This window comes from Cimex lectularius, unplaced genomic scaffold, assembly GCF_000648675.2.
Source record: "Cimex lectularius strain Harlan isolate CLEC.00 unplaced genomic scaffold, Clec_2.1 scaffold206, whole genome shotgun sequence".
Taxonomy (NCBI): Eukaryota; Metazoa; Arthropoda; class Insecta; order Hemiptera; family Cimicidae; genus Cimex; species Cimex lectularius.
In genome coordinates, this window is record NW_019392762.1 from 402083 (window position 1) to 429406 (window position 27324).

The 27324-nt window shown below is 33.7% G+C and overlaps 1 protein-coding gene across 1 annotated transcript; it reads right to left on the reverse strand.

Moving 5' to 3' along the window:
• Positions 1-1468: 1468 nt before the first annotated feature.
• On the reverse strand, positions 1469-26699 carry LOC106670986 (homeobox protein rough-like). Its single transcript, XM_014401706.2, has 3 exons — positions 26437-26699; positions 13543-13777; positions 1469-1821 (listed from the first exon to the last, which is right to left on the reverse strand). The coding sequence occupies exons 1-3, from the start codon at positions 26684-26686 to the stop codon at positions 1704-1706; spliced, it is 603 nt and encodes a 200-aa protein (XP_014257192.1). The 5' UTR covers positions 26687-26699; the 3' UTR covers positions 1469-1703.
• Positions 26700-27324: the final 625 nt, after the last annotated feature.

Sequence of the window (27324 nt, forward strand, 5' to 3'; positions counted from 1 at the left end):
AGGGGAGTTGAAATAAATAAGTCGTCATCTCATCATTTTTATCGTAGGGTTTGAAATAAATTGAAAAAAATTGTCTTCATTTCATCATTTTCATCGCAAGGTTTGAAATAAATTGTCTTCATTTCATGATTTTCATCGGAGGGTTTGAAACAAATTGAAAAAAATTGTCTTCATTTCATCATTTTCATCGCAAGGTTTGAAATAAATTCTCTTCATTTCATGTTTTTCATCGGAGGGTTTGAAATAAATTGAAAAAAATAGTCTTCATTTCATCATTTTCATCGCAAGGCTTGAAATAAATTGTCTTCATTTCATGATTTTCATCGGAGGGTTTGAAATAAATTGAAAAAAATTGTCTTCATTTCATCATTTTCATCGCAGAGTTTGAAATAAATTGCCTTCATTTCATGATTTTCATCGGAGGGTATGAAAAAAAAATTGTCTTCATTTCTTTATTTTCATCGGAGAGTTTGGAAGAAATTGTCTTTGTTTCTTCGGAGGGTTTGAGATAAATTGTCTTCATTTCATTTTCATCGGAGGGTATGAAAAAAATTGTCCTCATTTCATCATTTTCATCGGAGGATTTGGAAGAAATTGTCATTTCATTTTCATCGGAGTTTGAATTAAACTGTCTACATTGCATCATTTTCAACAGAGGGGGGTTGAAATAAATAAGTCATCATCTCATCATTTTTATCGGAGGGTTTGAAATGAATTGAAAAAATTGTCTTCATTTCATCATTTTCATCTCAGGGTTTGAAATAAATTGCCTTCATTTCATGATTTTCATCGGAGGGTATGAAAAAAATTGTCTTCATTTCTTTATTTTCATCGGAGAGTTTGAAATAAATTGTCTTCGTTTCATCGGAGGGTTTGAAATAAATTGTCTTCATTTCATCATTTTCATCGCAGGGTTTGAAATAAATTGACTTCATTTCATGATTTTCATCGGAGGGTATGAAAAAATTGTCTATTTCTTTATTTTCATCGGAGAGTTTGAAATAAATTGTCTTCGTTTCATCGGAGGGTATGAAAAAAATTGTCTACATTGCATCATTTTTATCGGAGGGTTTGAAATAAATACACATTTTGGCCTCACCCTGCTTATAATCCAGCGTAACCAATGAAGACCAAACTCCAAAACGCGTCAGACCAAAATGGATCACATCATTTTCTGTTCAATGAAACACTTGTGTGCACCTAGTGTTTCCTAAAACAAACGGCACGTGAAACAAATGATCTAGGTACTACAAAAAAAAATTAAAATGTAATCAACTATTTTATTAATTATTATTAACATTTCGAAAATATTTACGATAAGTACAAATGATTTTATCTTAACCAAGAATGCAAATTGATATAAAACCTGAATTTTTCAAATTTAAATTTTACACAATACACAATTTTTCTATAAAAAATATAAATTTAAGTGAATTAAATTATTTATTATCCACTCATTGGGTGTCAAAAAATAACCAGTAATTATTGTAAGTTATTGTTAAAGCTTCTTAAAAATTAAATATATACATAATGATTTATTTACAAGTTAAATCTACACTAGACTAGAGGGTACTCATCAACTATGTCAAAATATTAATCGTATCAATCAGTGTCTGCATCATTCGGTGCTTTTAAGCCAGTCGAATCACTCCCAACCGAAAATGAAAATTAATTTTTATCGAAAAACCGTTTGAAAAATTGAATCAGTTAACCGGTAAGTCCGTTGCATCCCTTTGCGGCGAGGACGGAGGTGACTTGCAAAGTCCGCACACTGGCGGAGGGTATCCAGGACCGACCAGACTGCTCGCCAAGGCTAAGTTTCTGAAAAATATTGGGTTTTATTAGAACCAAGAAGAAAATAAACTAACAGGAGGAAAGATAATAATATTGTTAGTTATATGAATCCTTATATGTTTAGTAATCATAATCGACTGTGTTATTTTAATTAATTATATTATCTATTTAAAATACACTCTGGCAGACATTAGTCATGCCATTTTTATTATTACTTTGTGTACAGAAAATAGTTCGGAAATCTGGACCCCTCGAACTTACTGAAGCTGATGATTCGCTTGAACAACATTAAGGTGCCGGTTTCGCAAAATTCTTAAACTTAAAAGGTCATCCTGTGGTTCTGTTACCCTAGAGCGTCTAAAACCCGGCTTTCTATGGTAAGTCCCAGTTTCTCGAAAAATTCTAACCAATGAAAATAGCCGCATACCTGATGGAACGTCCATCATCAATAAGTGCCACACCACGCGCAACATCCTCAGCACTAAGTGGCATTTTTAAGTTTAAAAATTGAAGAAGAAAGATGAAACCAAGATGAAAANTCTGGCAGACGGCATTAGCCATGCCATTTTACTTTGTGTACCATTGAAAATGTTATTTGTATGTGTTTTCTTTTTAAAATAAAAAGTACTTCAATCAATCAATAAATTAATTCCAGGGGGATTAACGATGTAGAGGACGAAGGAATTATCATTTAAACCGATCAAATAGAGATGTTTTATGTAACAAAGAACATAAACAATAACTGAAATTTAATAATACGTAGTTTTTTGATGATATGACAATAAACCATGTAAATATTTTTTTTCTTATAAATCTCATATACAAAAATCTCATTTAAAACCCTTGTTTTCAAATTGGATTTTGATAATAGTTATTATGAAGTTAGGTAGAATTTTTATTGTGCTCTAATCCAAAAATTTAATCGCGTACTGCAATATTTTTACACAAACAGCTTAGTTTTTAGTACAATATGAACAATGAAGTTTTTTTTTGATAATGCAATATATTAAAATGTGATTATTTAATGAGGTTTTAATGATTATTCATTTTAAATTAAATTTGGATTATAAGATATATAAAATATTTAAATTTAATGTCAATTATTTTGAAACTTGGGGTGATATCAGATATAGCTAGTTTTATATCTATTGATCTTTTTAATCCGTTATAGGAAAAAAAAGAGAGATGGTAAAAACACCCCCGAGTCTAATAATAATTAGGTGTTTTTTAAAAGAGCGACGAAGCTCAAAGAGACGGACTTTGGATTAGTGTAATTTGTGGAGTCATTACAAGAGGGATTGGACTGGGAAATGCAGCACGTGGGCCTAGCCGTGATACTATCTGCGATAATCTCCGCAATCCCCTATTAAACCACTCGAATTGAGCCTATTGTCGTGCTACAACAAGAGGTGACAGCTCACCTTCCTCCCAGTCCCCAGCCAGCCGAATACAAACCGATCTTTTGTTGTCGCAACGATAGCGTGGATATCTCTTCTCTTTACTGGGAGATTTTGAGCCATTTCCGCTGTTTCGCCATCGGTCGAAGTCAGTTTTGTCTCTTTCAATTCAGGGATGAGCATCGATAACAAAACATCGATGGTCGCCATCGATTAAACATCGGGACCTCATCATTGTTGGGTACGACCATCGAATCCACACATCCATGGTTTTTTGAATACTCAAACCACAAATTATTTTCATATGCATACATTATTTTTACATGCCACTTTAAACATAAGTTAATTTTTCAAACTAAGCCATTTCTGAACCTTTGTTAGGAATTTGATTAATTAAAATTATGTTAATTTGTGTGGAGTTTAGTGACCGTTAGTCGATGATTATTCCGAGATCGTGAGATGCGGTCTGGTGTGACGTACATTTTAGAAAAACATTTTCTTTATCGTGTCAACGTTTCGATCTTTATTGAGATCATCTTCAGCGCCTGGGATTTATAAACATTGTTTAAATTTTTCCAATACATGTAGGATGTGAAAAAATTAATTGAAAAAATGCTAAACATTTTGGATAAAAAATATATAATATTAAAAAAAAGAATTTTTACAATGCTAGAAAAATTTTGATTAAAAAAAATTATACAATGCTAATTGTATAAATTCATATTTTTTATGATAACATTTTCTAGCATTGTATAAATTCATTTTATTTATTATCTAAAATTTCTAGCATTGTATCAATTCTTTTTTACACATCGTTGTTTAATACAACATGTTCAAATTTTACAAATGCATGTAGGATGTGAAAAAATGAATTTATACAATGCTAAAAAATTTTAGAATAAAAAAAAGCATTAATCACATGATAGAAAATTTTAGATAAAAAATAAATAAATANTAAATTCATTTTTTTAATGTAAAATTTTCTAGGATTTCATAAATTAATTATTTTTAACCTAAAATTTTCTAGCATTGTATAAATTCATTTTTTTAATCTAAAATTTTCTAGGATTCCATAAATTCATTTTTTTAAATCTAAAATTGTCTACCATTGTATGAATCCATTTTATTTATTTATTTTTTATCTAAAATTTCTACCATTGTATAAATTCATTTTATTTATTTATTTTTTATCTAAAATTTCTAGCATTGTAAAAATTAATTTTTTCACATCCTACATTTATTTGTAACATTCAAACAATGTTTGTAAATCCCTGGCCCCGAAGATGATCTCAATGAAGATCGAAACGTTGGCATGATAAAGAAAATCTTTTTCTAAAACCTTCGTCACACCAGACTACATCTCACGATCTCCGAATAATCATTGGGTTTATTTTTTTTTCATAACATTTATTAAGAATTATTTTTTCCTTTGCTTTTTTTATCATTGTATCTCTAGGTCCCTTTTAAATAAAAGATTTCTATTGTTAAAGTATATTGAATTGAATGCCTGTGAATTTTATTCAAAATACCTCCCTGTTTTTCGTCGATACTTTGGTCGACGTCCTCGTTTTACAATATTTTTCTTATATTATTAGATTTTCATATTTGTTAACCATACGAATTATTAATGAAGTTTCAAGTCTCCATTAACGGGTTATATACCTCGAAATTTTGAAGGTCCTGACGGGAGACGTCGGCCGGATACAAGGTCGAAAAAATTTAGACACGTGAACTATCGTTCTTATCCAAAGGCCCTACTTTTGCAAGGACGTAAGTCTGCTTGTTTTTGATGTAAACATCGCGAATTCCTACTCGCTGGAAACAAGTCCTTATTGAAAGTTTGATATTTCTAAAATATATCAATTAGGTTGAACTGACGTATAAAACAGAAATAACTCTAAATGAAAATATGTCATTGTACCCAAGCCCTCATTGACTATTCTACTTGGTTTTATGGCTTTTTTTCCAGAAGATAAGAATTTATTTTAGCACGTGTTAAGGTTTTAACAATGTTTCATTTTCTGTAGAAATCGTACAGGCGTTCTCATTCATTTAAAACAGCGATATCAAATAAAATCAAAATAGTTCATTGTTGTCGACAAGAAATGATTGAACAATTGATTTGTTTTTATTGTTTTTCTAATAATTATGAGTTTATTTGAACTCATGTTATAGGTATTTAGTGTGCTTTTGATTCTCACATGAAAGTTATTCATCGATCAAATTAACTACAATAATTCGTTATTGTAGAAGTCTCAAGTCTAATTCTATGTTATATATGTTATATTATATTCGATAAAAAACGTATTGCATCACGTTCCTTGGAAGTGTTAATGTCTTAAGTGTGCTTGCGTTTGACGTAAACATCTTGCGTATCTACGCAACCACTAAAAAGAACGGTTAACGCGAATGAAAATTAGTTCACTGCTGTAGACAAGGCCTCATTGAATATTTTGTTAATTTTAAAGCTTTTTCTAAGAGTTAGGATTTAGTTGAACTAGAATTAAGCTCGTAAGTATGAAAAGTACGTTTCTTTTTGATGCACACATCGTAAGTTCCTACTCAAACGCCCTATAACTCGGGAGTCAAATTAGTTCATTGTTGTTGAGAAACCCCTATTGAATATATTATTTCTTCCTATGATTTTCCTAAGTTATATCAGTTTAATTGAACTAGTTATGGTCTTAAGTATAATTGTTTTTGATGTTAGCATCGTAAATATCCCAAAAAACAAAATACAACATGAATGAAAATTAGTTCATTGCTGTAGACAAGCCCTCATTGAATATTTTATTAATTTTAAAGCTTCTTCTAGGATCTATGTGTTGAATTGAACTAGTATTAGGCTCGTAAGTATGGTCAGTACGCTTCTTTTTGATGTACATATCATACATTCCCACTCCCAAACATATAATCCGATATAACTCGAAATCAAGTTAGTTCATTCTTGTTGGGACGCCCTTATTGAATATTTTATTTGTTTCTACAATTTCTGTAAGTTATATCAGTTTAATTGAACTATTTACGGTCTTAAGTATAATTGTTTTTGATGTGAGCGTTGTAAATATCACAAAAAATAACATACAACGTGAATGAAAATTAGTTCATTGTTGGATACAAGCCCTCATTGAATATTTTATTTATTCCAAAGCTTTTTCTAAGATTTATGTGTTTTATTCACACCTGGTATTAAGCTCGTAGGTATGGTAAGTACGTTTCTTTTTGATGTACACATCCTACTTTCCTACTCACACACATGAAACCGCATACAACTCGAAATCAAGTTAGTTCATTGTTGTTGGGACGCCCTTATTGAATATTTTATTTGGTTCTACGATTTTTCTGAATTATATCAGTTTAATTGAACTAGTTAATGTCTTAAATATAATTGTTTTTGATGTGAGCATCGTAAATGCCACAAAAACATCATATAACGTGAAAGAAAATTAGTTCATTGCTGTAGATAAGCCCTCATTGAATATTTGATTAATTTTAAAGGTTTTTCTAAGCTTTATGTGTTTAATTGACCTGGTATTAAGCTCGAAAGTATGGTCAGTACGTTTTTTTATGCACACATCGTACGTTCCTAATCACACACATAAAATCCCATACAACTCGAAGTAAAGTTAGTTCATTGTTGTTGAGAAGCCCCTATTGAATATATTATTTCTTCCTATGATTTTCCTAAGTTATATCAGTTTAATTGAACTAGTTTTGATATTAAGTATAATTGTTTTTGATGTGATAATCGTAAAAGCCTACTCACCCGCTTAAAATGCCGATATTATAGGAAATCAAATTAGTTCATTGTTGTTGAGAAATCTTTCTTGAATATTTTATTTGTTTTATGGTTTTTCCCAAACTATATCAATTTATTCGAACTAGGGTTAAGGTATTCATTATATTTGTTTTTGATGCAAACATCGTACATGCGAACTCACTCTGTTAATATGTCTATATAACTCAAAACCACATTAGTTCATTGTTGTTGAGAAGTCTTTATCGAATATTTTATTTGTTTTTATGGTTTTTCTAATATAAATCAGTTTATTCGAACTAGAGTTATGGTCGTAAGTACCGTAAGTACCCTTTTTTTATTTACACATCGTACATTTCTACCCACACACATAAAACCCCATACAACTCCAAGTCAAATTAGTTCATTGTTGTTGAGAAGACTTTATCGAATATTTTATTTGTTTGTAAGGTTATTTTAATATATATCTGTTTAATCGACCTAGCGTTACGGTCGTATGTATGGAAAGCACGCTTCTTTTTGATTTACACATCGTACATGCTTATTCACACACATAAAACACCATACAACTCGAAGTCAAATTAGTTCATTATTGTTGAGAAGTCCTTATCGTATATTTTATTTGTTTCTATGGTTTTTCTAATATATATGAATTTATTCGAACTAGCGTTATGGTCGTAAGTATGGTAAGTACGCTTTTTTTATTTACACATCGTACATTTCTACCTACACACATAAAACCCCATACAACTCCAAGTCAAATTAGTTCATTGTTGTTGAGAAGTCCTTATCGAATATTTTATTTGTTTTTATGCCTTTTCTAAAGTACATCAGTTTATTAGACCTAATGTTGATGTATTAAGTATGTTTGTTTTTATGTAAACTTCGTAAATGCCATCTCACTCAACCAAGACACCGACAAAACTTGAAATCAAAGCAGTTCATTGAGAAGTCCTTATTGAATATTTTATTAAGGGCGGTAAAGTAACTAACAATAATTTTTATTTACTATTTTGAAATACTTATCAATGTTGGAAAGCAGATTTAAAAAGTGTTTAGCAAAAAATAATTAAATTGATTTTTTGCACACAAACACCCCAGAAATACTCATTTTTTGGATAATTCAAAAATATTTGTAACTTTGTCTTACGACCTTCCTACACAAATCAGAGTTTTGTGTAGTGCAAAACGTTTAATACGCTCATTTTTAAAATATACTACATTGAAATGGACTCATTCTTTTTAAGTTTTCACAAACATTCCACGATCCAACATGATTTCAGCGTCGTTGACTCCATTTCCTTCGCTCTGGAGAAAAAAGAGCCCAGGCTATTGCCGGGCACACACACATGCTTTATAAAACTTTATCATATTACCTTCACCTACCTTCACCTGGTATCCTTTTTGACTGACTGTTTCATAGTGTGCGGCGATCGCATATCAGATCAGTACAAACCGGCATCCCTCAAGGGTGCATCCTTGGTGCTATGATACTAAACTTACTACCATTACAACCTTTACGGATGACACTACAATTCTGTCTTCTATCCCGAACCTTACCGAAGCGATTTCAAAACAACTAAGAAAAACTCGGGTTCATCAAAGACTAGTGCCAAAAGTGGAAGACATGAAGAGACCATTGGCAACGGATGAGTGATGATTATCAGTAACGATCAAATAACATGTTCATCACCCCGCAGATCATAGGAATTTCACTAATATCTATACTTTTCCCTTAAAATACCAACAATAATAGGATCATTCCCTTTTAAAAATCTTATGTTGAATATTACATACAATTCGTTCTGTTTCTTTTTTTTTAAGGCTGAGGTATTTTATCTATCATAAAATTATTTCAAGTTTAACTTAAACACAAGTTGTTTCAGCTATTAGTATATTTTATCATTTGCAAGTCGATTCATCGTTTTTTTTTTTGTGGCCGCGGCCAGTTTCGTGGTGTCGCTTAATTGGATGTGTGTTCGAAAAGGGCTGAGTTATCGTGTCACCGATTATTATTAATGTGACCGTGCTGGGCGCCCATTCATTTTGAAGGTTTAATTACACAAACACATGGCAAATCCCAGCAGGTGGTTATGCTCCCATTAAACCTTATCTAGAATTAAATTGTTTCGCCTTGATCAGTTTGCATTTGACATTAAAAGCATCAAGTGAAATTTTAAATAGGGTCGTTCGTGTCATTTGAGCGACACCGCATATAATTTTTTATAACAGTTTCAATATTGTTACTTGAAGTTAATATTTGTTAATTTTGGGAATTATTATGATTGCTTTAAAGTCCAATTTATTTCCAGATGGTTTGAGGAAGAACTGCCTTCTAGAAATGATAAATAATGGAGTGAGTGCGGTGTTTAATCCTTTTTTAAAAAAGATAGTTCCTAATCATAGTAAGTTGTTTTCCAACGATACGGATTTCGAGCCCTTAGGTCATCATCAGGTTGAAGGATTTCTACAACCACGTCTCTCACGGCCGCGACCATGTCGAGAGACGTGGTTATAGAAATCCTTCATCCTGATGATGAGCTAAGGGCTCGAAATCCGTATCGTTGGAAAACAATTTACTATGAGTAGGAACTATCTTTTTTTAAAAAGCATTGATCTGCCTTATTTTCCTAAAATTCGACCCTGATTATTATATTTGTATTTGTTCCTATTTTTAATGAGTAATTGAGTGACAATCTGTGCCTAGCGCAATAATTTAAATATATAAAGAAATAATTATAATATATTGGAGATATTGAAGGTTTTGGGATTTAGTGGTGTTGTTTTGTTTGGATGAGTGGTTAAGCGTCCATTTCGTCTTTGCCGTGCTAGGGGCTCAAGGTTCGAATCCCGGCATAGCTCATATTTTTTATTTCATAACAGTATAGAAAAAAGTTTTGGAAAGCCCTTCGTCCGCGACACCCAACACCCTTCTAAAGACAGGATTTTATTAGGAAGAAAAAATCTTTGATTTAATACGTTCAGGACAGAGGCGAAGAAAATTCATTAAAGAACAATCGCAGAAACTTTCGAGGTACTAAACTTAGTACGCGTTAGGTCTAGAATGGTATGAGGACTGCTAACTAAACCCTGTTAACTTGGGAGGCATATAGACTAGGAAAAGCGATTTCGAGCCCTTAGCTGATCATCAGGATGAAGGATTTCTATAACCACGTCTCTTGACATGGTCGTGGCCGGGAGAGACGTGGTTATAGAAATCCTTCATCCTGATGATGAGCTAAGGGCTCGAAATCCGGATCGTTGAAAAACAACTTACTATGATTAGGAACTATCTTTTCCTGGAAAAGCCAAGGCATGACAGACACATTGGTTTGACGTTCAATTCTCCTGTATGATAGGAATTACATATAATTTATTTATGTAATTCAAGGAGAGAAGCGAAGTTCAGATATTCAGGTTGCGAGGTTCAGAACCACCGTAGCAGAAATTTAACTAAGCTACTAAAACTAGGATGTGTTAGGACTAGAATGATACGACTGATGATTGGGCATCAGTCCACATTCTTGAGGCATATAGACGCGACTAGCAGAAACAAGCCGGTGCAGATATTGCCAGAAAGAGATGCTGTGATACTCCTGGAAGAGGAGTCTTGCCCTGAAGGATACACATGTGAGGCTGACGTCAAATCCTCCTGTATGAGAGGAATTACTTAGTCTATGCATTGGGATAAAAATAAATCCTTGGTTCAATGTGATTCCAGGGCAGAGGCGGAAAAGTTCGTTAAAGAACCATATGAGAAACATTACTAACCTACTAAATCTAGGACTTGTTAGGACTAGAATGATAGGAGTGGTGACTGAACGCTACTTATTCTTGATGCATATGGACTCTCCCAGCAGAAACAAGCCTGTGCAGATATTGCAAGGTAATTTCGTACTCCTGTGTGTGGAAAAGCTAAAGCCTGAAGGACACACAATTATTTAGTCTCCATATTGAGTTAATATGTGCTCTGTTCAATAGGATTGTTTTCAAGGATAAAGGGGAAAAAGTTCATGTAAGCATCTTTCCAGAAATTGAGAACCTATTATAGGACTGGAATCAGACTGGACACTGTTCTAGAGGAATGTGTTACTGGGAGTAGATATTGCCAGGAAGAAGACGAAACGAGGAAAAGCAATGGCTGAAGGATGCACATGTGAATTGGTTGTCAAGTCTTCAGGTTTAGTGACTGGGAATTTTGGTGGCCCTGAAAAGGGCCGGTGTTGTTTCGTAGCGCCGAGAAGATGGATCGATGGTGGTGGTCTGTCACCGAATGTACCGTTGGCTGAGGTCCGGGGGCCGTGAGTCGGTTGACTCCGCAGAAGCTGAAAGGGCTCGAGTGCAGCAATTAACCGAGAGCAGCAGTTGGCATTTTTAGCCAAGCCGGCTGTGTTTAGAAGGCGAGAATCAGGCTAATGCTGTGAGTACCCTTGCTGTCGTCGACGGTGTTCCATTAGTGATTTGTGAGAGCTCGTCGGGTTGACGAGTCTGGTTTATTGGGGAAGTGCCTCTGCTTATATTCTGAAGGGCTCAACTCTGGTTGGCCGCAGAGTAGTGGGCGAGAACATTCCATATGTGGTAGTGGCATCTAGCGCTAACGTGGTAACTAAAAGTGGCCACTACAACATGAATCACTAAATCTATAGATTGGACAAGAATAAGTCCTTTGGTTCAATGTGATTCCAGGACAGAGACCATTATGTTGTGCCATAATGCCATTAAGGACCATTGCCAAAACTTACGAAATACCAAGCCTAAGATGTATTAGGACTAAAATGGTAGGACTGCTGACCAGACACTGCTGATTCTATAGGCACTGGGAGCTATTCCAAGAAGAAGAGGAAACGTTGGATGCAGGCTTAGATTCCTATTCCTGGAACACAAGCCAAGATCTGAAGGGGGTGAACTTTAAAACTATGGATTGGGTTTGTAAGTTGTCCGTTCAAAAGACGTGCATTTCAGCTCAAAAGGAAAAAGGTTCATTAAAGTACCATTGCTAAAACTTACGAACAACCAAGACTAGATGTTTTAGGACTAAAATGGTATGATTGCTTACTAGACGCTGCAAATTCTAGAGGCATCTTTACTACATATGGCCAGGAATTAGAAGAACGGATGAAGGCTTAAATTCCTGCTTCTGGGAGAGGAAAAATCAATGCCTGAAAGATAATCACGTGAATTGGACGTCAAGCCCTCCTGTATGTCAGGATTACTTAGTCCTCGTATTTGGTTAATAAGTCCTCTGTTCGATGAGCTTCTATTCCGGCGAATAAATCCATTAAAGGACCACTGCTGAAATTTACGTGTTGCAGAGCTGTACAGATGGCCAGGAAGAAAAAGAAAAAGCGGATGAAGGCTTAAATTCCTGCTCCTAGAAAAGGAAAAACCAATGCCTGAAGGTCACACATGTGAATTGAGTGTCAAGCTCTTTTGTACGACAGGATTACTTGGTTTTTGTAATGGGCTAATAAGTCATCTGGTCAATGGGCTTGTATTCCAGCTCAGAGGCGAACAAGTCCATTACTTACGAACTGCTAAGCGTTGGATGTATCAGGACTTAAAATGGTATGAGGACTGCTGAACACTGCAGATTCTAGAGGCATACGTATAGACTCGGAACTATACATATTGCCAGGAAGAAGAAGAAAAAGAATATGAATGAAATTCCTGCTCCTGTAAGAGAAAAAACCAATGCTTGAAGGGATACACATGTCAATTGGACTTCAAGTCCCCCAGTATGCTAGGATTACTTAGTCTATGTATTGAGTTAATAAGTCCTCTGTTCAATAGGCTTGTGTTCCTGCGATAAAGTCCATTTACCATTGCTGAAACTTATGAACTGTTAAACCTAGGACCTGTTAAGTTTAAGATGGCAGGTCTGCTGACTGGATATTGCAGACTGCGGAGGCATATAGACTGGAAGATAAAACAACCCTGGAATAGGAAAATAACGTGTAGCAAGAATTGTAAAATAGGCTGACCCTTCGTTAACACCCAACATGTAGAAAGTTAACGTTAATATTACCGGACAGAAAATTATAACCAGTCACAACAGCCCGTGGCTGGATATGGAACTGGAAATTCTCTAACTTATTATATTAATCCACTGGTTATTGTAAATCAGTAAACCGTGTGTAAACATCGGATGATTCCGGCCGATCTAATTGCTTATTTGTGGGCAACGCATGACGAATAAGTTGCAACCATTGTGTTCCGCGTATTAGGGAAGGTTAGGCAGACTCACTCTCGCTCAATTAGTTACACATCTGCCCTGATCACGTCCCTCCCACCTTCCTAGCACGTATCAATCTAAAATGATTTACGGAAATTAACCGTGGGACTAAATATTTTTTTCCCGGGGAAATGGGGTCCACTTCAAACATTAGGGTGTTGTTCGATGGTATGAGTAAACTGATGCCACTACATGGTTTCAAGGAAATTCTACACCAAATTAGATCATAAGATCCAAATTGGTTCTTGAATAAATTTTAATCATTTTGGTCGTTCCTTCACGTTTCCTCAGAGTTTATCTAATCATGACGAAATACCAAAACGCATCAGACAGGCATATCGCCTTCATCAGGTAAATCTCACCTGTATTGTTGGTCGATATGAGCTTTCTCTATCCTTTTGTCCTTCGCCCTTCTATTCTGGAACCAGATCTTGATTTGCGTCTCCGTCAGCCTGAGAGCCTCGGCCAGCTCGAATCTCCTGCTTCTCGAGATGTACTCGGACCTGTGGAACTCTATTTCCAGCCTGAGGGTCTGCTCGCTGGAAAAGGTCGTCCTCTGTCGTCTCGGCCGTCCTTCCTTCCTCCTCCTCCTCGCCACTGAAACGATTAAACTTCTTAAAAAAATAAATACATAAAAAACCCGAATTTATCAGGGGTATAGCAAAAGAAGAAATGGGCTTTATTATGACAATAACATCAAATCTACAAAAGAAATTCTGAGATACGTATTGCCTTAAGCACACTTCAAAGCATGAACGCTGTAAAGCTCTGAAAAGAAATATCGGACATTTCTTTGTAATCATAATTCACAAGGTTATCCCAAATTCAATAAAATTTATGTATGCACTAATCTTGAACTAACAAGTTACTTAATAACTTTAATAACAAAAAATATATGCAAAAACATTTCCCCAATGACTTTTGAAAAACCCAGAACTTTTAGGACTTCTTAACTTCGGAATTAAGTACAAACAGGAAGTTATATCTGAAGTTGTACTACTTCCTTGTCGAAAGAGTTAACGGACTTGAACTTCCGCCCGGCCTTAAATCTGTTCCGGCGAGATACGGATTCGCAAAAGGAGAAAATCTATTCTCTAAAAACTCTAAAAAAATTATCAGTAAAATTTAAGCGGATGTTTGTTTTTGACTAGTCGAATTTTTGTAAAAGTAAATTTGCAAACATTACTAACTTTGAATATTCATTGTTTTTACTACGAGTCTACTTCATGGATCGTCGGTAGATAAATGTACATTGCTCCTTTACAAATGAATTTGTGAAAAACAATTTGTTTTTTAGTTCAAACACTGATTAAGTTGGATTTGACGTCAACGCCAAGAATCCTGTTAAAAACTAGCTCGTTATTTTATTTACTGCCGATTTCTTCCGTTGGTTAGGAAGCTCTTCAGATCATCCTCCATGAGCCATATTTTTAAATTTGGCTCACAATTTCAACCATCTTCAAGGCTGGATCATGACTGCTGCGAAGAAATGAGGCTGAACTGCTGAGGAAGATTCTGAGGGTTATTCTCGAAATGAAATAGCGAAGGTTGGCTCATCTGTATAGAATGGGTGTTGGTGAAGCACCGTGCAGGGCGTATGAGTGGTTAACAATCCGGGCAAAACAACTCGCTCAATATGGCTTTTAAAGACTTCGCAAAAATGATAAAAGAGGCAGCAGTCTTCTTTGNTCACTGGGAATCTTTTTATCTTTTTTCTTCTCCCAGTTGCAAGAATCAGCACCTACAAAGACACAAACACATAAAAAGTGTTCAGCGGTCTCCTCCTCTTCCTGGCAGTATGTGCACTATGTGGATTGTACTCCAATCCGGTGTCTTCTTAGGCAGCAGTGCCAGGAATCCGACCAGAATCTTGATTCGGTTGCTTTTCTATGGATCTCTGCATGCATCATGCCTGGAGTATTGTTCCAAACTTTGGATGGATCCATTTAATGATCTGGCAAGATGCTAGGCCTATGAGGGCATCAGGGTTATGCTAAAGGAGTACAAGTTCCTAAATGGACTTAAAGCCGAAGAGTAAATAAGTAAAGCCAATTATTTCTAGTGCGCGTGAGGAGTCCTAGGAATAAATCCAACAATCGAAATGAACTTCGGACTCTAGAGAATCATCTCTGAGTCCGGCAGCCAACTTTAACTTTATGTGAGATGAGTCAAAATATGTCCGGAGTTGCATTGTGCAAAATTATAAAACATTAAACAACAAGAACATTTTATTAATTTTGGTCAAGCTTGCTCGTAGCTAACCAAAATTAAGCTAATTTTTCTTGGATGAATTTGAAAGACCTTAAATTACAATAAATCATTGACTTTTTTTTATATTCATAACGATCATGATCATTTGCAAATACTCTTCTCTACATAATAATCAGTCCAATATTCTATTATTAAACCGATGTAACGTCCTCCCCTTTTATTGATTTTTCCAAGGTTGAGAATCAAACACCGTCCTCCAGTTCCCACGTGGTATGCGGGTTAGGTAAACCATAAATTGATTTCGGGCTGGCAGATGCTTCACTATTTCAATTAATAGTTTGATCGCCGGCAATTAATGTGCGGTCCTCTTTAATGAAGTGGAGTCTAATTCGAAAAACAGATGTTCCACCCAGATGTCATCTCCCTGGGGCGGGATGATCTCGTTAATGGTGTTTTGTAAACGAGTTAGCACTATTAAACGGGTGAGAATTAAACACCCAATTGGATCATTATTTCATTATAAACCGTTGAATCTTTTTTAAAATAAAAGTACAAGAACTGTATTGCACAGTATTTTCGTCTAATTGGTATACTACATGGATTGATGATTTCGTCAATAGTTCTGATGTCTTAATGCCAGGGAAAGGTTCAGCGCAAATTAAATATAAATTTTGCTTTGCTGGATCAAGCTGTCCTTTGCCTTTTTTAGCTCTAGAATCTGTTGAAGCACCCATCATGGAAGTTTGATTTTTTGGTCTATAGATGGTCTTGACCTCCCCTGGCCAGTTTATTGTTCCTTGCCCAGAATTCCTTTGTGTTCTGCCATGATAGACCCAGGTTGTTCTGTTTTTCATGGTTTTGTAGATTTTGGATGTAAGATTTTTCTAATAGTTTTAGGTCTGCTCTCTGACCTTATGACGTTAGGTATAACTAATAAATTTCACTGCTCATATGTTGAGCTTGTACGGAATATATCTGTATAACATATTTATTCGATTTCTTTTAATTTCCTTTGTTGTCCGTTAAAACCGTAAAGGATGTTTCTGGTGAAATATAACCAAATCCGGTACACCCAAAAAATGATCAGTACCGATCAAATTGTACATCTAAACTTGGACCATCATTTAAACTTAGATTAATGATTTTACAACAAAAGGCCTACAGCCAATAATATTTATGAGGTTTTTCATCGGGTAAAAAATATTTGTTTAAAAAGTAAAACAGAGGAGTAAGTCTCGGATGAGTTTTAGTGCCACTACTCTTCTCGATGTACAATAATGGTTAACTCGTTTCTGACAGACCAAACTGAACCGAAACTGAAACTTAACTATATATATAGACAACAGCTTAATAGAAAACTTGGACAACTAGTAAGACTTGGACTTTACTGCAACTACTTTGGTTATACGGGGTCGAACTATGGGTTATACAAACCCGTCCAACTTCCAATTAAAAGTCCTCAGACAAATCGGCAAAGCTCATTATGACGTAACTAATCTAACTATCACCCACCTCAACGTTCCTTTCTTCAACGTACTGATCCGATTCTAAAAGATTCACAACAAGCTCTCGTTCCATCCCAACATTGCTCGAGCCATATCTGGATATGTCTATCCCTCGAACCCCCTCACACTGAGTGCATTGGCTGTTTTTTCATGGCATGTTCCTTCAAGAAGTTCAGACATTTTTTCAGTTTCAAAAGAAGTACACTCTGATTTCATCCCTCAAGGTTCTCTCTCAACGTCATTTTCATCTTGAGTCAGTTTTGAAAATACGTCGTTTAATACTATGTATCAGACGTAAATCGCTAATAGATATGGAGCGAATATATTTCCGTAAATCTATCAGGGAACTACTAATCAAGCAAGGAAGTTTAGATAAGTAGACTTTGTGTACACAGCAAAACAATTTTTCTTATCGTCTAGACGGCGATATACACACAAAGATAAAAGAAGTCAGAACTTCATGAGTGTAAAAAAATAATTAATTATGATAGTTTTAAAGAAAATTCGCCAAAAGAAAATCATTTAATTATAATTATTTAGAAATCTTGAGATGCGGTCTGGTGTGATGTAGGTTTCAGAAAAGCATTTTCTTTGTCGTGCCAACGTTTCGATCTTTATTGAGATCATCTTCAGGGCCTGGGATTTACAAACATTGTTTACATATTACAATTACATTTTGGATGTGGANTTTAGTCGCTCTCCAGTTGTAGAGAAGATGATGAAGGACGCCTAGAACCTAGACGATTTTCAAGAAACCTTCTGATGACTAGTTTAGAGCTCAAGCGACATGCTAAATTTAGTCGCTCTCCTAGTAAAGAATGTGATGAAGGACGTCTATAGACTAGGCTATTCTCATGACTGCTGGTGACTCCGGCAATTTTGAAACAAGAAAAGAAATAATTACCCCCAAGGGAACAAGGGAACACCGCTAACCGACGAGCACCGTGATAGACGATCCCTCACTGAAGAAGAAGCAAAGCTGAAATATGTTTGACTATATGTTCAACATAAGACCATTTTACAGATGTTATTACAAATTGCTGCATTAAAATTAATTATTCCAAAACAAAAGTGTTAATGATGTTGTATTTTTTTTACATAAGTTGATTGTTTTATAAGAGGTATTAGTTAAAAATTTTCCTGTCGAGTGAACCCTTTTTAATTTTGAATTTATCCCTTTTCGCATCAAATTAACACTTTAACTAGAAATTAACCCTTTTTAACACCCAATGAACCATTTTTTAATTTCAACATAACTATTTTCTATAAAATTACCCTTTTGTCCAATTAACTCGTTTTAACTTCAAATTAACCAGTTTTCAATTTCAAATTAAAACATTTAACATCAAGTTAACCAATTTTTAATTTCAACTTAACCGCTTTGTTCGATAAAATTAACATTTTTAACTTCAACTTAACCATTTTTCACTTTGACTTTTACCATTTTTACATCCAAGTAACAATTTTTTAATTTCATCTTAACCGTTTTTTCCCTATAATTTGTAACTCCAAATTAACCCTTTTCAACTTCCAATCAACCATTTTTTAAATTTCAAATTAACACATTTAACTTCAAAGTAATCCTTTTTAACATTAAATTAACCATTTTGTCCTTTATACTTTGCCATATTTTACATGAAATTAACCTTTTAGATAGATAGATAAATAGAAATACTTTATTTTACAATTTTGAGCACATCTTGAAACATATAAATAAAAGTATACAACTTTCAATTAATTAATCGTTATGGAAGGTTGAGATAAAAAAGTCAGCGTCATGAGCGGGATTCGAACCCATGACCTTCGGCTAAAAACGCCGCTGCTCTACCACTTAAGTATATACAACTAGGAATTAAATCCGTCTGTCGTCGGAGATCGTTGTAAAAAAAATTAAATGTAAAACTCTTGATATACATGTATTAATTGTAGAATATAAAAAGAATAGAAATAAATACATAGAAAAGTAATGATTTTCGTCCAAGTCATTGACTTTTTTATAATTATGGTATTTAATGAAGGAAATGTGTATACGAAATTAAAAATTAAATTCCTGGACTAAATGGTATTTAGACTTCCAGTCGTGACGAGCAAACCGCAAAAATTAACCTTTTTTAACGATCTAAATAACCCTTTCTTACCTCAAATTAACAATTTTTTAATGTCAATCCTTTTTGCATCAAAATAACTGTTTTTTAATTCCAGATTAATTTTTTTCAATTTAACACTTTTTAACATTAAATTAACGTTTCTCTTTTTCACAAATTGCCCCATTTTTATGTCAATGAAACCTTTTTAACTACAAATTAACTATTTTTAACTTCAAGTTATCCTTTTATTAGTTTAAAATAAACCTTTCTTTTTTAAAATATCCATTTTTTATGTCAATCAAACTGCTTTCACTTCAAATTAAACATTTTTAACTTCAAATCAGCATTTTATTAATTTCTAACATTCGATCTCTCATTTTTAACTTTAAAATAACTCCTTGAAATATTCAAATTAACCTTTTTCATTTAAAATTAAACCTTTCTAATTAATCTTTGTTAACTTCAAATGAACGTTTTTTTCCGATAGATTATACCTTTTAGTTAATAAGTAAGTATTATAATAATAAGTTAAAATTACCATTTTTTATGTCAATCAAACTGTTTTCACTTCAAATTAACCATTTTTAACTTCAAATCAGTCTTTTATTAATTGCATATTAGCCATTTCTAACATTACATTTAAAATTAAACCTTTCTAATTAATCTTTGTTAACTTCAAATTAACTTTTTTTTGCGAGGCTTCATACCTTTTCATTAATAAGATGTTTTGTAAAATAAGCTCAAATTAACAGTTTTTAGGTCAAGCAAACTGTTTTCATTTCAAATTAACCATTTTTAACTACAAATTAGTCTTTTATTAATTGCATATTAACCATTTCTAACTTCGATCACTCATTTTTAACATTAAATGAACTCCTTAAAATATTCAAATTAACTTTTTTCAATTAAAATTAAACCTTTCTAATTAATCTTTGTTAACTTCAAATTAACTTTTTTTGCGAGGCATCATACCTTTTCATTAATAAGTATATTTTGTAATAATAAGTTCAAATTAACATTTTTTAGGTCAAGCAAACTGTTTTCATTTCAAATTAATCATTTTTAACTTCAAACTCAGCCTTTTTAATTAATTGCATATTAACCCTTTCTAACATTACATCACTTTTTTAACTTTAAATTAACCACTTAAAATATTGAAATTAACCTTTTTCATTTCAAATTAAACCTTTCTAATTAATCTTTGTTAACTTCAAATTAACCGTTTTTTAATTTCAATTTTTTTTAAAACTTTTTAATATTAAATTAACGTTTCTCTTTTTCTCAAATTTTCCCATTTTTACATCAATGGAACCTTTCTAACTACAAATTAACCATTTTTAACTTCAACTTATCCTTTTATTAGTTTCAAATAAACCATTATTTTTTCAAATTACCTTCTTTTATGTCAATCAAACTATTTTCACTTCAAATTAACCACTTTTAACTTCCAATCAGCCTTTTCTTAATTTCAAATTAGCCATTTCTAACATTAAATCACTTTTTAACTTTAAATTAACCACCTAAAACATTCAAATTAACCTTTCTTCATTTCAAATTAATCTTTGTTAACTTCAAATTAACTTTTTTCCCGAGAGATTATACCTTTTAGTTAACAAGTAAGTATTATCATAATAAGTTAAAATGACCATTTTTTATGTAAATCAAACTTTTTTTTCTTTTCAAATTAACCATTTTTAACATCAAATCAGCCTTTTATTAATTTCAAATGAAGCCTTTCTAACGTTCGATCACTCATTTGTAACTTTAAATTAATTCCTTAAAATATTCAAATTAACCTTTTTCATTTAAAATTAAACCTTTCTATTTAATCTTTGTTAACTTCAAATTAACTGTTTTTTAATTCCAAATTGTTTTTGTTTTAACTTTTTAACATTAAATTAACGTTTCTCTTTTTCACGAATTGCCCCATTTTTAAATCAATGATACCTTTTTAACTACAAATTAACTATTTTTAATTTCAACTTATCCTTTTATTAGTTTCACACAAACCATTATTTTTTCAAATTTCCATTTTTTAAATCAATCGAACTGTTTTCACTTCAAATTAACCACTTTTAACTTCAACTTATGCTTTTATTAGTTTCAAATAAACCATTATTTTTTCAAATTACCTTCTTTTATGTCAATCAAACTATTTTCACTTTAAATTAACCACTTTTAACTTCAAATCAGCCTTTTCTTAATTTCAAATTAATCCTTTCTAACATTAGATCACTTTTTAACTTTAAATTAACACCTAAAATATTCAACCTTTTTTCATTTCAAATTAAACCTTTCTAATTAATCTTTGTTAATTTCAAATTAACTATTTTTGCGAGTAAGTATTATAATAATAAGTTCAAATTAACATTTTTTAATTCCAAATTAACCCTTTTTAAGATCACATCTGTTTTGCACCAAATGAACCCATTTTAACGTTAAATTTTCCATTTAACTCTACACGATTACATTACGTGCAAGATGTAAGCCTTTACTGGTAGCAAAATAATGCATTTGGCATGTATTAAAAAATATAATGGATAGATAAATAAATAAATTTCCAACCTGCAATTTTAATGAACTAGTTATACCATAACAAAATTTTCGTATTTTTCCTAGAAATTAATTAATTTAAAAGAAATGAGTTAATTTGTCTTTTTTATAGGTTTGTTTGATTATTTTGTACAAAGCAGTCGTTAAACGATAGTGATGAACTTTTTAAAGTCGAGGATGAGGCAAAATGCGAATATCATAATCAAGGTAGTAAAAAACTATTTGATTTGTCTACCCAAAATATGGTTAGGTGGTCTTTCGAAACATTAAGATGGTGGATAAATTGGACAAATCGGCCATATTGGAAAATATTGATACCCTTGATATTCGACTTCTAAAAGGTGTTATTTTTTTCAATGTTTATTGCCTTCTGTATAGAATAATGTAATAGGGTGATTATGTATATTTTACATTGCCATTGTGTAAATGTCTTGAGGGGCGTGAACAAGCTTTGTTGATTTTCCAACTATTCCTATAGATCTGCCCTTGATGAGGAGGTTCCAGTGCCAAAGAAAAAAAAAATTAAAAAGTTCCGAATAATTTTCGTATCTTTACGTAATTTGCTTTGTATTGGCTATCTATAATTTCATTATACAGTGAAGTAATATGATCGATTCCTATTTGAAACGTCCATTTTCAAGGGATCACCGATGGAGGGAACGGAGAGAGGAAAAAGCGTTGAAAATAAAATTAATCTTGTGGAAACTCCGGTTACATTGAGTAAGAAGTTGCCGAGTTGGATGTTTTCAGGTCTGTACATAGTGGGTTAAGCCCCGGGTGTCCTCTGAGGTGGAACTAACGCAAATCACATCACAATATAGTAACAATAAGAGCGACGGAAAATCTTCCACAGTGACGCCATTCTGCCCACTCTTCCGTTGTAACAATATTAATAACAATATTTGTATTCATCGCGCCCCTGGGGCTCTTTCCGTTGATAAATAAGCCGTCGCGATGATTCAAAATATGCAGAATTTATTGATTTGCGTTTAAAGTATAAAGGATCATTTTTTCCTTGGTAATAAAAATCTTCAATCCAGTGGATAGCTTGCTTTTCAAACAATACAAATCCAAGCTTAAAGTATGATAAGTAGCATTACTGTCCTGGCTTGTTTTGGCTTGACTTTAGTCGATTCTGACAGAATGAGGCAGTACTAAACGAATGGAAAAAAGGTCTCATAGTTAAGCAATAACTGGGGCGGTGTCACCCTGCTGAACAAAGCCGCTTTCAGAAAGCTAAGCAAAAAAGGTACTTAGAGAAAAACAGGGCTGCCCGGTGTATCTACCCTCCACAGATTTAAAAAAAGGCGACTCGATAGACCGTGGTCAAATGTGGTTCAATCAGAAAGAAAAGGCATTTCCACAAAAATCGTGAACCTGGTTAAATATGCCTAGGATACACATGTCAAGTGATCCATGAAGGGAAGCTTTCAGAACTGATCAACTTGGACAGGAGTTAAGCAAGGATGCATCCTTTCGCCCACCCTCTTCATCTTGGTCATGCTCGCTTGCAAGGAAGGAAAAGAGGCATTCAATACCTTGATTTTGCCGACTCATCTGGATAAGACAATCAAAACAAATCAAATGAGAATAAATCCTAGAACGTATACCCCGCAGACGTTGGAAAACCATGAAGCAGTTAATTCCTACGTACCTAGGAAGCATGGTGTCAAAATTTATAAGTACTGAGGACATTGATACAGTTATAAACGATATAGAAGCAAAATATCACTAGGATATCGAAGGTTGGAAATTCACCCAAATCTTGACTAGTGACCTCAACCCCTACGAGCCGCTGCCTGCAGCTGATTCTCGAAATATGGTGGCCCTGAACAAATAAGCAGAGCCGGCCAGTCCTGAAATAGGAAAAAGAAAATGGAAATAGATTAGATATACACTGAGAAAAAGGGATGACCGAGGTAAACGTGAAAATGATCACTTGAAAAGAAATGAGGACATACGTTCCCAGTGGGCCTGCAATGTCATGTAACATTGAGGTTCTTTAGCGTGCGCACCTAGCCGTCAGGCCTTATCACACGTTTGGATTCTCAAGTTTGAAGCGACTCACCTCCGATCGGTGTAGAAGCCCGCAAATCTACAGACTAATCGACAGACATGACTTCTCCCGCTTGCCCCTTCCGAGGGGGTGGGTTAACATTGTGCACTTAACCAGTGCCACGCGTAAAAGGGATAGCCAAAAAATGGTCGAAATTGCATTGGCCAATCTCCCATGCACTCCCTAGATAGGGACAACTCGATCTCCCTAGGTATAGGGGCTCCGCTGTCGAAACCTCAGGATGCGCTCCGGCCGTGGTTTCGATTTTAGTGGAATCTCTAACCACCCCCTAGAGGAGACCATGCCTACGGTAAAGGCCGGCCAGACGGCCCCACTGACAAGCACCCACCCCCCATCCACCATTCCTCACGCATTCAAGGGACATAGCTCCTGGCTGGCTATACGCTCTCGGCAATCCGATCTATCCGATTTCCACGAGGTCGGGAGGTAATTCAGAGGTCATGCGCAAGTCCACTGTCACTAATGAAACATAGCCTCTTCTCTAGATACTCGCCAGGGGTTTGGTCACTGCGAGTCCTTACCCATGCAGCTGGGCTTGAACTTGGAATGAAAATCCGCTGCCTCGCAGATCGTTATGCACCATCCTCCGTCCGTATATATAAAAATATATATGAACAGGATCCGGTACCCTAGCCCGCGTATGCGTCTGGTGCAGCACCCGCCGTTCGCGGCCAGCTCTCAAGTCAGCAACTCCCATAACGCATCTCGAGGGACTAGAAGACGTAGTCTTTTAGCATAGTCACACACTATACGCTTCCTTGATACTATCGTCCAAATGCACCCAGAGGCTGCTTAAGGCTTAAGACCATGCGCGCCAGGAAATACGAGCCAGATTGTGCTTTAGAGAGCGCGTCACGAAATGAGGACAGTCAGGATGTGGAGAGAAGTCAAGAGTCAATAGTGAGCAGGAATTAAATCAAGTCAAGTAAGTGCTCATTGATATACAAAACCTTTTGATCTACAACCGAGTGACAAAATTATAGACACCCCTAATTGTTATGATTTTTTAATCTAATGGGTTTGTACTACAAATATTTATTCAAAACACATGAAATAAATATTTTTCTTCATTAAACTTTAATTTTTCAGCAAATTAGAGAAATATTATTAAAATACTAAAATTAAACGATTTTGTCTGCGACAAAATTATAGACACATGGGATAAAATCAATTTAAAACAAGGTTATAATATATTGTGGCATTACCACTCCACTAAAATGAAATTAAATTTAAAAACAAATTTATCTTCTATTAATTGTCAATTTTTCAAAATTATAAATTAATTATTTCACAACCGTTTTTGTCTTTTCAAAAAAATCTCAAATTAATTTCTTATGGTTTTAAGACCAATTATTTTATTTATTAATTACAGAAGAATCGTTTGTTTTTTCGATTTACCACCATGTTGTCTTATAAAAGCCCAGTAATTTATATTTTAACAAATTGTCAAATATATACGAATTTTATTTAACATACTTATAGTTTATACCGTTTTTCAACATTTCTTTAAGGTTTTAAAGGTAAATTTGAAATTACAAAAAGTTTAATTTTAAGTTTATAAAGATAAATATGAAGTTAAGAAGTGATTAATTTGAAGTAAAAAATGGTTAATTTGAAATTAAAAAAAGGTTAATTTTAAGATTAAAAAGATTAATAGCATGTTAAGAAGTGATTAATTTGAAGTTAAAATGATTAATTTGAAATTTAAAAAAAGGTTAATTTTAAGTTTAAAAAAATTAATAGCATGTTAAGAAGTGATTAATTTGAAGTTAAAAATGGTTAATTTGAAATTAAAAAAGGTTAATTTTAAGTTTAAAAAGATTAATAGAAATTTAGGAAGTGATTAATTTGAAGTTAAAAATGATTAATTTGAAATTAAAAAGTTTATTTTCAAGTGTGAAAAAATTAATATTAAGCTAAATAATTATATTAATTAATATTAAGTTAATTAAAAATGTTGAAATTTAAAAAAGGGTAATTTTCCGTTTAAAAAGATTAATATTAAGTTAAGAAGAGATTAATTTGATGTTAAAAATGGTTAATTTGAAATTAAAAAAAGGTTAATTTCAAGTTTAAAAAGATTAATATTGAGTTAAGAAGTGATTAATTTTAAGTTAAAAATGGTTAATTTCAAATTTAAAAGTGTTAAATTGAAGGAAAAAATCATATCTGCTGCAAATAAAATGTTTTTGAAACAAAAATTGTTACCTTAAAAAAAAGAGTTAAAATTTAACTTATTTTCATATCACGTTTTGTTTAGAATAAAATTGGCTGTTTCATATTCAACAGGGGACACGATATAATCATGTATTTCAATTATGTATTATAATTCTTTTGTGCAAAACTTTAACGTGTTTTTGCCCCCTAAATAAAGTAAAATACAACAAACAATATTAATTGAACAAAACAAACGCGGATGTCCAACAGAAAAACAAACAATTGTGTGGAAATGTGGACTACCGACAAAAAGAAGTAAGATAAAAAAAGATACATTTGATCAAATTATCGTCCATTTGACACTGTACTGCGAAATAAAACTATTCTTTTTTTTAACAAAAACTTTGTTAAAAATATTTTAAATGACCGTTTGTAGTTTTTCTCAAGGAATTTAAGCATAGCATTTTTATTTTTGACCGTGTTCATTGTGTTTTAACTTTGGTTTTTGTTTCTCAAAGGGACCTCCTAGTTTTTAGTGCATTTTAAATTATTTTAAATAAAAAATTAGACCAGGATATATCAGTTAGGAAGAGTATTTCCTGAGATTCAAGATTAGTTCAGTGTGTGTTCATCTTGTAATTTTTTTTTCTTATGTTAACAACTTACGAAAGGCAGTTAATCCAGGTGGGAAATGATGAGCCGGTGTAGTTATGAAAGGTCTAAGTAGCAAAGGGTCTTCGAAGTTCCTCGAGAAGGGCAAAGGCGGCACTTGGTTGATGGCCTTCCAGTCGTCGTCCTTCGCCTTCTTCTCACCGTCTTTGTCCTCCAGGTGGCCGTAGATCCTCCTGAAGAACTGCCTCGGCGAGGAAGGCCTCGGCTTAAGAGCCTCCTGGCAGATTTTCGACGGCTCGCCCATGACCTCTCGTACAGCCGCCTTGTCCGATTGTGCTTTCGGTTCAAAGTTAAGGGTGGTTCAGAGGCGGTGCCGACGGGGTGCGAACAGCCAATCCTCAACCACCCTCAGCCACCCTCAACCCCACCCTACCGACGGCCAACCCCAAATCCCCAAACAATACACTCCCTATAAAGTGTTAATAAAGATTTAGATTATATTCTAATTGTTCAACCACTCGCGCTACCACTCGACAATCGATTCGGACAAACTCCATTACATTGGCCGAGTTCTCATTCGTGACGATTTTTATGAGTGTCTCACTGTTATCGGCTTGCGTTTTCCATCACTACATACCTTAATAATTTTTCGATTCCATCAATTGATTGGTATTATTATTATTTTTTTAACCGTCATAAGTCTTTTCGACTAATTACAAGTATAATTGGACACCAAATGCAAACGATTTCTCTAATCATTCACAAACAATCTTTAATTATCGTTATTTCAACAAATAAGAAATAACAATATAGTGAGATTTATTTCTTAAGTCTCCGGTTGGTGGACATGAAATTTTTGGTCAACCATTCATAGGCTTGCCTATACTCTCTGGATTCGGCTACTACTGAAGATGGCGGCCATCAAACAGACCAAGGTAGCGA

Coding starts and splice junctions, on each gene's coding strand:
- LOC106670986 (XM_014401706.2), bottom strand. CDS start 26,686: ATGGGCGAGCCGTCGAAAATCTGCCAGGAGGCTCTTAAGCCGAGGCCT. Junction 13,778..26,436: donor ACCTGGATTAACTGCCTTTC/GTAAGTTGTTAA, acceptor TAATCGTTTCAG/TGGCGAGGAGGAGGAGGAAG. Junction 1,822..13,542: donor CATATCGACCAACAATACAG/GTGAGATTTACC, acceptor AATATTTTTCAG/AAACTTAGCCTTGGCGAGCA.